Source organism: Triturus cristatus, chromosome 10 (genome assembly GCF_964204655.1).
Source record: "Triturus cristatus chromosome 10, aTriCri1.1, whole genome shotgun sequence".
In the NCBI taxonomy this organism is placed as follows: domain Eukaryota; kingdom Metazoa; phylum Chordata; class Amphibia; order Caudata; family Salamandridae; genus Triturus; species Triturus cristatus.
This window is the reverse complement of record NC_140593.1, coordinates 1,213,963,475-1,213,974,792: the sequence shown is the minus strand read 5'-3', so window position 1 is coordinate 1,213,974,792 and position 11,318 is coordinate 1,213,963,475. Positions and strand designations below refer to the sequence as shown.

At 43.2% G+C, this 11,318-nt stretch overlaps 1 protein-coding gene across 1 annotated transcript in view; it reads left to right on the top strand.

Moving 5' to 3' along the window:
• Positions 1-4,847: 4,847 nt before the first annotated feature.
• Positions 4,848-11,318, top strand: part of ATP6AP1 (ATPase H+ transporting accessory protein 1) — an 83,860-nt gene continuing 77,389 nt past the window's right edge. The window contains exon 1 of the mRNA XM_085629714.1: positions 4,848-5,077. Within this exon, the coding sequence (XP_085485840.1) occupies positions 4,905-5,077 (173 nt within the window). The 5' untranslated portion in view covers positions 4,848-4,904. The remainder of the gene's footprint in view (positions 5,078-11,318) is intronic.

The window sequence follows — 11,318 nt, the reverse complement described above, 5'->3', positions numbered from 1 at the left end:
CCAATACTCCATCATTTTGAGTATATTTTGCCCAATTTTCCAACCAAATACAAGTATGATAACCATATTTTGTCATCATGTAAGATGCAGGTGTTTTCGGTGGAGGAAGCACTTCTCCCTCTCTCGTTACAATCTTTTTATCCTTCTTAAAAAGGTTCTTGAATTTCATAAACCATGAAGGTTTCTCTCTCTCTCGTCCCTCATAATAAGTCATATTTCACAATTATTTGCCGAAGCAAATTCACACAACTCTCCTTTGATCTGCTTGACTATTCTGTCCTATCCCAGCACAAATCACACTAACACACCAATTACAAAGATTTACGTCACTCTCACACTGACCAATCTCAGCGCAACTCACACCAATATACCAATTAGAAAGCTCTTCGTATTTCCACAACTGACAAATCCCAGCGCGGTTCTTGTTGACGTCAGCTCTACTCCTGCTTCTGCTGACCCCTCCTTTACAAAAATGATCGGCACTATTTTATAACTCGTTGTTTTAACAAAATCGGTTAGTTACGACATAAAACACATTACCATTGTCCATTTCTCTAAACAAAAGAGATCGTTTATTCAAACGTTCAAGAATACTGTTTCGTTCGATAAGCGTTGCACTTCGCTCTACCTTACCCTTCTCTCAAGCAAGAGGTAAACCAGTTTCTCTGGGGATAAAACAAATGTGGAGACTATACTGCTCCTGAGAATTAAGGCCAGAGTTTCACAAGAAAACCTGTTGCTATTTCACTCAACACAATTCACACATGAATTTCCCTAAGATAACACAGTCCTGTGTTATCACCAAATTGAAATCAGACAATGCACAATTCCATGCGACTTCTCTTGTCACACACATCCACTTTCTACTTCCCGGAAGCGTCAAAATTCCGACTACATATAAAGTTCCACAAACTCAACATGGATTGTTAGACATGAAATTAATAATCAATAATCCCTTAAACTGACCTATAGAAACCATAACTCTGCTACCAAACAAACTGATGCAGCGCGGCTATAGTAAAACCTTTACAAATGACACCAACCCAGGAAAACCTTTACACCACTTGTTCATCGGCAGGGCCCATAACACCTAAAACACACATTCACTCAGTTTTCTAGGTCAGTGATAAAACAGGCGAGCTGCAAGACATACAGGGTAACTTGATACTATTTGTTTGCCTAAATAATAACTATATACATTATATACATTTGACTCTAGAATTGTCGGTTTTAAACTTCAAGATACTCTGCTAATTTGGGTCGATGGACCAACTAGTAGGAATCAGTTGATGGCGATTAAGTCCAGCTCAATCACAATAAAACCTTTCACATTTATGGATCATAAATTTAATTTTTGTAACCACAGACTCAGTTTGAGTTAGCATGAAATTTCTTTATCTAGATTCATTGAATAAATTGATTAAGTAAGTTTTATTAGACAAAATTATAGACATTAATTTCATAAGCATTCCAGTAAAGATTGAAATAGAAACAGAAAATACTCATTACCCTTGGCCTTAGGGTGATGACGAGAATGGTTCACCAGAGCATGAACCGCAGATCACAGGATAGGTTCCCAAACTGACTTTCTGTCCCTCTAACCTCCTCAGACGTATTCCCTCCCAGGATAGAATCCCGCGACGATCTAGTTCCTTTTCCCCATCAATGTTCAAAGTTCAAATTTGTCAAAGTCTTTTCGGCATCAAGTAGGAAAACGTCTCAATAGACAGCATGTCATGTTGAATAGTAGAATAAGCAAGCGCCGCACGTCATTACACCACAAGTCTTTTATACCCTTTCACTAACTAGCTATACCTAAAATTGAAACCTTTTTAGGGGCTACATTCATTCTGATTGGTCCATTAGAGGGGTGGTGATGGTCACCTCATTGTCCTCCTTGCCTAAACCGGTTCTGTAAATAATACATTCATGTACAGCTCTCGTGACTTATCAAGTTCCGATATTTTAACTTTGTTAATGTATATGCAACAATTTTCCATCAGTCATGCACTGGATCATCTTCTGCAGTTCGAGTCTCTCATTTGTTCCCAAGCATTCATGCAGGGACTGTTGGCACAGCTCTTGTCTTAGGTCGCTCTGTCCTTGACATCTCTCACTCCGGGCATAGGCCACACACTTGTGAATGAAACTTCCATTCTGCTCATGCGCAGGGGCCATTTTTGTTCTTGCTTACAGTCACATCTCTCGGCAGCGGCCATTTTCCCAGTGAGCCCGAACGGAACTAATATGAAAACAACATAGCAGAAATTAGACATAGAAAATAAGCCCTTCTGTTTACCACCCACCATTCTAATGACCCATGTTAGTTATTACCTAGCATAAGTGACATTTAAAGCCATTTTACTTACCATCTGCATTCTTTGCCACAATATATTTACTACAAACGAAATACATGCAATTTACTCCTGTTTTTCTACACGAATCACAAACCTATATTAATTTAATTTCACATTTGTAAATAAATTAGACTTTTGCAATGCCAGTTAGTTTCCCGCGTGTAGTGTCTAATTAAAGGTGCATTTATTGATTACTTCATGCATTCAAACAGTTCGTATTTTTTAAGTTATGAGGTCATTAACTTCGAAGGGGGTGCAACATTTTTTTTATTTCCCCTGCTCCATCAATACTACTTGCATCAGTTGTCAACATTATCCCAAACAAACTGGGGATGGGTCATGCAAAATCGGAGCTTGCTTCTGGTGGAGCATCTTCTTGAGGTGGACTACGACTTTGTGTAACTGTTGTGTAGCACGTATCAACAAGTAGACAAATAGTACATTTATCCCAAGTACTTCAGCATTACTTCTAGAGATAGGGGACACCGACGGCTCACCCCTTCAGAAAATGCAAAATTTCCAAGCTTCATCTGCAGGCACCCACACTAGATGGGCAATTCACTATGGATGAGCTTGTCAGGAATATTTACTTACACTTTTCCTCAACTACCTTGATTTCCATATGTAGTGAGGAAACTCAAGCAAATGCCAGTAACTCTCACTCTTGTTCCAACGTGGGTGAGGCATTCCTGATTTTCATTGCTTCTGGAAATGTTGGTCAATCCACATGAGAAGGTGCCCATCACAGCAGATCTTCTAACTCACCATAGAAATCTGACACCAATTTTTAAAAATAGGTTGTATTTTTATAAAGATTTAGACACTAGAAAGAAAAAGATCCACCGAAGAGTACACAAGATATACATTTTATAAGAAATAATAAATCAATGCAATTTCACTTAACTGCGAACAAGCTGTGCAAAGTCAACCAATTGGACAGTAATAAACTTTTTCAAAGAAAACTTAGGTAAGTATCCATACGGTTGGTAGAGGTACTTGCAGCTACAGGAAGATAGTCAGGGGGACCAGCAAAGTCCTCAAGAACAGTTACTTTCACAGGAGAAGCAGTCATTCAGCAGATCCAGGCACTGTATCCCCATTGCAATGGATTTGTATGGAGTGGTCCTGATGCAAGGGATGAAGGATGTCGAAGATGCTCTAAGAAGGCTGTGGATGCAATGTGGTCGACAGGGGTCTTTCTGCAGGGATTCCTCGATCCACGAAGATTTTGAGGGGGTTCTTGATTGAAGCGTTGACGCCTCAAGAAGTCCTCGCAGGTCTGGCCAAAGTCCAGTCACCACTGGACTACTAGTCGCCCATTGCTACAGTCACAGGCCAACCCTTCCTGAGTCAATAACTCTTCTTCCAAGGGTCCCAGCAACCTGCTGCAGAGTGTGACTTTCATGTTGCACAAATGAGTGTGATTTCTGAAATGTTTCTTTTTCCATGGACTTCATTGTGTGATTTTGGTTGCAAGTGTCACTTTTAAGTGTCACACATTTAGTCATTGAATGTCTCTCATAAATCCACTGAATCTATGAAAATGTCACACGTAGGCAATCTGAAACATTACCAGCTGTGCTTTAATGGGTGTAATTTCTGATAGTTATATGTTGTCTTCATTGCTTGAGAGAAAGTGTCACTCATATTTGTGGAAATGTCACTCATAATTACACTGAAATTATGAAAATGTCACACATAGCAATCTGAAACCTTGGCAGCCATGCGTTTGCATATCCGGAAAAGTGTCTCCTCCTGCAGAGCTAGGCAGACTACTATCGTATCTCAGCAGGTATAAAGGTTTCTAGGCACTAGAAATACCGCCAGCTCCTCCAGTAGACTGGGCAGACTGTAGGTGAGCTCACCATTCAGAGACTGGCTGTAAGGCAGACGCCCGCCCAGTCACATACCAGTCCTTTGAATACTCTAAGGAGTACTCCCCTTTGGTCACAAAGGACTTGGAATTGGTACAAAATGGGGTGGTTTGTGTAGTGCTCTAACACCTCTGTGTAATGTCTGCGTTGCATAAAACCGTCCGTTGATTATGATACATTTCTTGTGATGTCATCAGTGGTCAAAAAGTATTTCCGAATTATGTTGTCAATATGCTAATTGATAGTTTGAATCTTGAAAATGTATCTTTTTGGTCATAGAATGCTGGTAAGTATGCTGTACATATTACACACATGCACCAGCATCATACCTGCTTTTCCCCCTCTTCCCCATCTATTAGGTCCCATCTGTAAAAGTCCGTCTGCGCCTATATGCATGAGGTTCACTCGAAACGAATGGGACTTTAAAGATTGTGTGGATTGTTTATGCACCAGAGCATTTTACATTAAATTTACGTTGTGACGTCTTCCTTTTGCGTCCACATATTGCCCCGCATTGGCTTGAACAAGTGTTCAGAAGGCGGGCTGTTATTCCGTTTACCAATCAGCAGCAGCCTTCTCTTCCGGGTTCTCCTCCCCTCCGGAAGCCCTCGTCGCTGGCGGATGCTGGATTGCCAACCGGGCGATAGCCAATAGCAGCAGTGGATGTCACGTGATGCGAAGCCTCGCGCCTGGGTCAGGTGACGGTGCGCAGAGCCTGTTCCTGCTGAGTGTCAGTCAGTCCAAGATGGAGGGGCTGCGCCTGGTGCTGATGCTGCTGATGGCGGGGTGCGCACGGCTCGGCAGGGCCTCGCAGCACGTCCCGCTGCTGCTCTGGTCCAGCGACGGGTAAGTGCCGGGGACGACAGGGACTATGGACTGTGCATGAGGGGGTTGGATGTCGGCATTGGGAGGGGTCAGAGAGAGATCGAGGTGAGATTGGGAGCTTGAAGCAAGGGGTGACGATATAGGGAGACGGCAGAGAGAGCTGGGGTTAGGCGAGGGAGCTGGGGCAGGAGGACGTCAGGCTGGGGCAGGTGACAGAGATAGCTTCCAGTCGGTAAGGGCTAGCTGGGGAGGCTGGAGAGTGAGCTTGAAGGAGGGGGTTTCGGTATCGGGAGATGGCAGACCTGTAGACCAGAGAGAGAGGGATCAAGGGGGAGGTGGGAGTGAGGTAAGGGGTGGGAGAGTGAGCTTGAGGGAGGGGGAGTGTCAGGTTTGGGCAGGTGACAGACAGCTCCAAGTAGGTAAGAGCTAGCTGGGGAGGCTGGAGAGTGAGCTTGAAGGAGGGGGGTGTTGGTATGGGGAAATGGCAGACCTGTAGACCAGAGAGAGACCGAGATTAAGGGGGATGTGGGAGTGAGCTAAGGGGTGGGAGAGTGAGCTTGAGGGAGGGGGAGCAGGTTGGGGCAGGTGACAGATAGTTCCAAGTAGGTAAGGGCAAACTGGGGAGGTTGGAGAGTGATCTTGAAGAAGGGGGTGTCGGTATGGGGAAATGGCAAAGCTGGAGACCAAAGAGAGAGGGATCAAGGGAGAGGTGGGAGTGAACTAGGGGTTGGGAGAGTCAGCTTGAGAGAGGGGGTGTGTCAGGTTGGGGCAGGTGACAAAGATAGCTCCGAGTAGATAAGTGTTAGCTGGGGAGGCTGAAGAGTGACCTTGAAGGAGGGGGTGTCGGTATGGGGAGATGGCAGGCCTGTAGACCAGAGAGAGAGGGATCAAGGGAGAGGTGGGAGTGAGCTAAGGGGTGGGAGAGTGAGCTTGAGGGAGGGGAAGTGTCAGGTTGGGGCAGTTGACAGATAGCTCCAAGTAGGTAAGAGCTAGCTGGGGAGGCTGGAGAGTGACCTTGAAGGAGGGGGTGTCGGTATGGGGAGATGGCAGGGCTGTAGACCAGAGAGAGAGGGATCAAGGGAGAGGTGGGAGTAAGCTAAGGGGTGGGAGAGTGAGCTTGAGGGAGGGGGAAGTGTCAGGTTGGGGCAGTTGACAGATAGCTCCAAGTAGGTAAGGGCAAACTGGGGAGGTTGGAGAGTCATCTTCAAGGAGGGCGCGTCGGTATGGGGAGATGGCAACGCCGGAGACGAGAGAGCGCTGGGAAAGGTAAGAGAGGTGGGAGAATGAGCTTAAGGGAGGGTAAGTTTCAGCTGAGTGTGGGAGAATGAGTTTGAGGTGGGAAAGAGTGCCGGGGGCGCAAAAGGGTTTTGACAGCGAGAAAACTCTAGGAGATGGGAGAGATAAATTATTTTGGGGAAACGGTACCGTTGGGGTTGTGTGTTAGCTTGGGGAGATATAGCTGTTTGTGGTGACATTGTGCCAGTGAGCTGTGGTAGTAATTTGGGATTTGTTTATTTTAGTAAGCAAAGTAGCGCTGTCTAGTTTAGAGGCATCTTCAGAACTTACATGGTCATAAAAGAAACATCATACATAATACTAAACACAACCACGCCAGAGGGCTGTCGAAAATTGTGAGTGCAACATTGGTGAGTTAGGAAAGGGGTACGGTGACACTTGCTGCAGGCATGGTGGGGTGGCGGCTGCAGGCAAAGTTGGGGTGATGGAGATGGTGAAAGCGAGTGGCAGGCAAACGGTGAAGTCAGGTGGTGAATAGATACCATCCTGTTTTCATTTGTTGTGTTTTACAGCGGATAGCAATTTGCAGTACTGGAACTTGTGTGGGTGAGGGGGGATTCCTGCAGAGCCCCCAACCTTCAGCTAGTATCGATCTAGGTTTGTGATCCGGGCTGGCCTTAGTGGAATCTGCTAACTTGGTCCTGATGCAATTTGCGGATAACTGAAAACAGTTAGGTGCCCACATTTTATGTTCTTTTTATTCAAAGTAGCATCCTCCAAAAAGTGAGGGTGGTTTCTTTCAGGTGGGACTAACACAAACCTCACTCAGCAGACCAGCAGCACAGCTTTTCTCATCCGGGCTGAGATCTACCTGAATGAACCTTGAACACCTTAATGCCAGTGCCATAAAGGAAATAGTCAGCCACCTTATAATTTCAAATGTGCTTTAGTTAAACTATCTATGGGGCATTTTTTAATTTTCCAAGCTGTATTCAGAAGAGACACGAGAGTGCATGTGTTTTCTAGTTCCCTCACTCATGTGCTACTTCACCCCTCAAATATTCTTCTCTATCCCCCTCCCATAGCTCTGTTGCTCTCCACTCCTCCCTGCTTGTTTATAAAAGCACAGCAACAGGGATATTTTTGCTTGGTTATGCCTGAAAAGCAAACTTTAAGGGTTGTTTTTGTTTATTCTTATGTAAATTAAATGAAAAAACAAGCTTTAGAATACAAAGGCATTTATGGCGCTGTGGAAGGGCCATCTGCTGCACTCGCTCAACTGGCTGGCATCTGAGACAGCAAGTGTGCTTAGCATGAGACTTCGCTTGGATGCCCATAACTCTTCTCCCTGGGCCACTGCGTAAGACTAAATGGCTGAATCTTATGAAAAAGTTAATTTGGCCTTGGCATGCGTTCCCCTTTACATTCTGGCACTTCTTTATTCATTCTAAATTCCTTTGTTTCCTGTGTAAAAAGTATTTGAAAAAAAACCAATGCATGTATAAATATTCGAAACATTAAATATACAGCTTTGAGAGATCATAAGATGTGTTCACTTTTCCTCTGTGAGATATATATATATATATATATATATATATTTTATTTAAACCATGCTTTGGAGACAAGCATTGAGAAAGCGGTGCTCACATTAATTATAAAGATGAGACCTATTTGCTTTGCCAATGCTTGTTTAAATATCAGTAAGTCTTCATATAATTTTTTCTCCTCTGAATTTAGAGACAGGGACTTGACTTTGATAGCTGAATTCAGTAAAAGATCTTTTAAAGTAATTTAATTTTGTTAGTTTTGACCTTTCTTGATTTAGTCCCAAAATGTGTGTGTTGTCCAAAGAGTGTTCCTTGTTTTCCGATTTTGCCAAACTCTTGTCATGTATTGTTTGATCAGTCCAAACTGTGGGTGCTTTGTTAATTATTTTCTGATTTTTGGATGTGATGAAGTCGATACAGTGTAGTACTTATGAGAGGTGTAATCAGTGGAGGAGTTTTCTTCTAGTTTTGATATCCTCATGCAGCTCCTTCCTTCCATATTTTTGTGTTCGATCAACTGTGCATGTCCAATCCTACCTAAATGTTGCTTTAACCTACCCTCCTATTTGAGTTGTCACACCTCCTACTTTCTCATGCCTAGTGTGGTACTTCGAGGTTGTTTCGCCTCATGGGGTATGGTGGGCATGAAACTCCAATCCTTCTGTGAGGATTCTGGTAGGCCTCTCGGACCACTCCGTTTAGATGTGACTTAGGAAAAACTGGCTCTGTTCTCCTAACCAGATTCCTATACTCTAGTCACTACTGTCCACCTTCTTGGTACCAACAAGGGTAACTCACACTACACACCCATTTTTGGTGGGTTGAAGTTCTTCAGGCATGTTTTACACATCCACACGGACATTCAGTATAACACCAGAGTTAGTCTGAATAACCTGTCTTTAGATAAAACACCTGCATTGAAAGTGGGAAAAAATGCAGGCTATGTGGCTCAGTGTGTTAGAAGCATATCTAGGAGTTCAATCCTGTTTTCATTATCATGTGCAAATGCGTGAAATATTCACAGCCTTGACTGGCTCAAAGTGTTGGATGCCCAAGATCATCACACTCCTCAGCTCAGCACTGCCCCATGTGTACAAAAATAAAGCAATCATTCCAGATAAAGTATGTAATTTTTCTAAAGCATTTTCTGCAGAGATGAAGGAGGCATTTCAAAGAGCTCTACTCTTCTACTTGTCCCTCATTCATTTTGAGGAGCATTCCCTACCTCTGGTTTATGGGACTAACGTTCCATTCAGAGTCCGAAGCTAGTCTGTTCTTAAACTCTCCCACAGGGGTGCAGCGGGTTATGAGTAAAAGGTGTGGCCATCTCTGAATGAATGCCCCGTGGAGGAATAAACAGCGGTCGTTTGTCACAGCCCGTAGCCTCCATCCTCTCCTCACTGGTCAAGTTAATATTCGAAGGCTATGGGGAGGAAACGGCGAAAAAATGCCCACACCTAATTCCAACTGTCAGGCTTGCGCAGCCTGAGGTAAATATCCATCTGAGATACTTTGTTGCTCGTGCTTCTCTGATTTAAAAAAATCCCATTGTTTTATTTTATGAATGATTAATTTAGACAAATTGTTGAACTAGGTCAGTCTATATAATATGTACGCTATAATTTCCATTATCCACATGCTAGAAGGTTTTCTTCAAAATTGATTTGATTGCCATCGATCCGTTCTATGATTAGAACAATTTTATTTTCAGTTCTTCACAGTTTGAGCTAAAGAAAAGTCAACGACACCTGACTAGATATGTGCGTGTAGATCCTCTGTAGGTGGAACTGTTGAAAACAAAATATTTTCCTGAACAGATTGCATTGATTTCTGTTAAACGTGGCATTATGTGGTAGTATGTTCAAAAGTACCAAATTTGTTACATTTTGCAAATATTGTAAAAAACGTCTTTGTCATGCACTCCCTTAGCTTTCCACCTCTACCTCTCAGAAAAGAGTCTCTTTTGTGTCCTGCTTCTGGGCACAGCTGAACATGTGCCCCTTGTTTGAGTACGTACTGCAAATTGCAGGCATGCATACAGTCAGCTTCATTGTGCGAGGAATGATTCATCGAACCCTGAGACCAGTGCTTGTGCCCATGTGATGCTACTATTCTCTCATGCTGGATGTACTGTGAGGAACTTGAATCCAAGTTTCCTGCAGGATGAGTGGAAAGTGACTGCTTACATTCCCATGGTTGTCGTGCCATATTTTCCTATTGATGGCGTTTTTCCAAATGTCACAAGATATGAATGTGGAAGTGAGCATTTATAGACTTTTTTTTTTTTTTTTTCTTCTACATACGGGAATAAAAAGCAGAACTATTGTTGCAGTCAGACCGTGACTTTTATTGCCATTGCATGTTTCAGTGCATTTTGTTTGCCCTGGTGGCACAGATCGTCTGATTTTGACCAATCGTATGCCGCAATGGCATCTCATGTGGTCGAATTGCAAAAACCTATTGGTGTTAGTAAGTGGTTGGATTCTGGTGTAGATATTATGTCAGACATGGAACAGTAATAAGGGCAATAGATTCCTGTGTCCTGAGCTATCCCTCAGACTGATAAAACTGCCAGTCTTCTCATGGAGAAACTACTGTAGTACCTCCCAAATGAACCAAGCCAATGTTTTTTTAGTTTTTATAACCGAGCAGAACTCTAAGTGCAAAAGAGAATTATCATCCTTTCCCATACTCTGTTCTATCTTACTAAAGGAAATAATTTCCCCCCATATTTGCTATGGTAGCGTTGTGAATAGTAAATGCTCTTCTCCCAGGATTCAGTGGCGGACGCTTGTTCACCCCTACATTTTCTGTGGTAGAGTTGTGAATATTAAACAAGGTTCAATAAAGGAATCGTGTCCACCCGACCTTTTCATTGGTAGAGTTTTGATTGCTAAACAAGATTCAATAGAGGAAGCTTGTCCACTCCTACATTTTCTGTGGTAGAATATTGAATACTAAACAGTATTCAGTGAAGGAAGCATGTCCACCCCTACATTTTCTGTGGTAGCGTTGTGAATACTAAACAAGATTCAATCGTGGAAGCATGTTCACTCACACGTTTTTTGTGGTAGAGTTGTGAATAGTAAACACTTCTAGGATCCAGTGACTGAAGCCTGTCCACCCCTACGTTTTCTGTGGTAGGGTTGTGAATAGTAAACAAGACTCAATAGAGGAAGCCTGTCCACCCTACATTATCTGTGATAGAGTTGTGAGTAAAGCCCTTCTGACTAGATTCAATGAGGTTTGTCGATAAACAGTCGGGTGCAGATTGCAGGAGGGCGGGAGGCTAGAGGGGCTTGGTTGTCATCATAGTATTTAATATCTTTTCCCTCCCTCCTGGTAATAAGTCCTCTTTTCAGTCACGCAGGAGTGGCGACTGGATATTTCAGAGGCTTTGTGTACATGGCTTGGCTTTAGAAGATGTCTAATACTACTACACACTATGCATGTTCTGCAATGCATGTGCCTCTGTTACA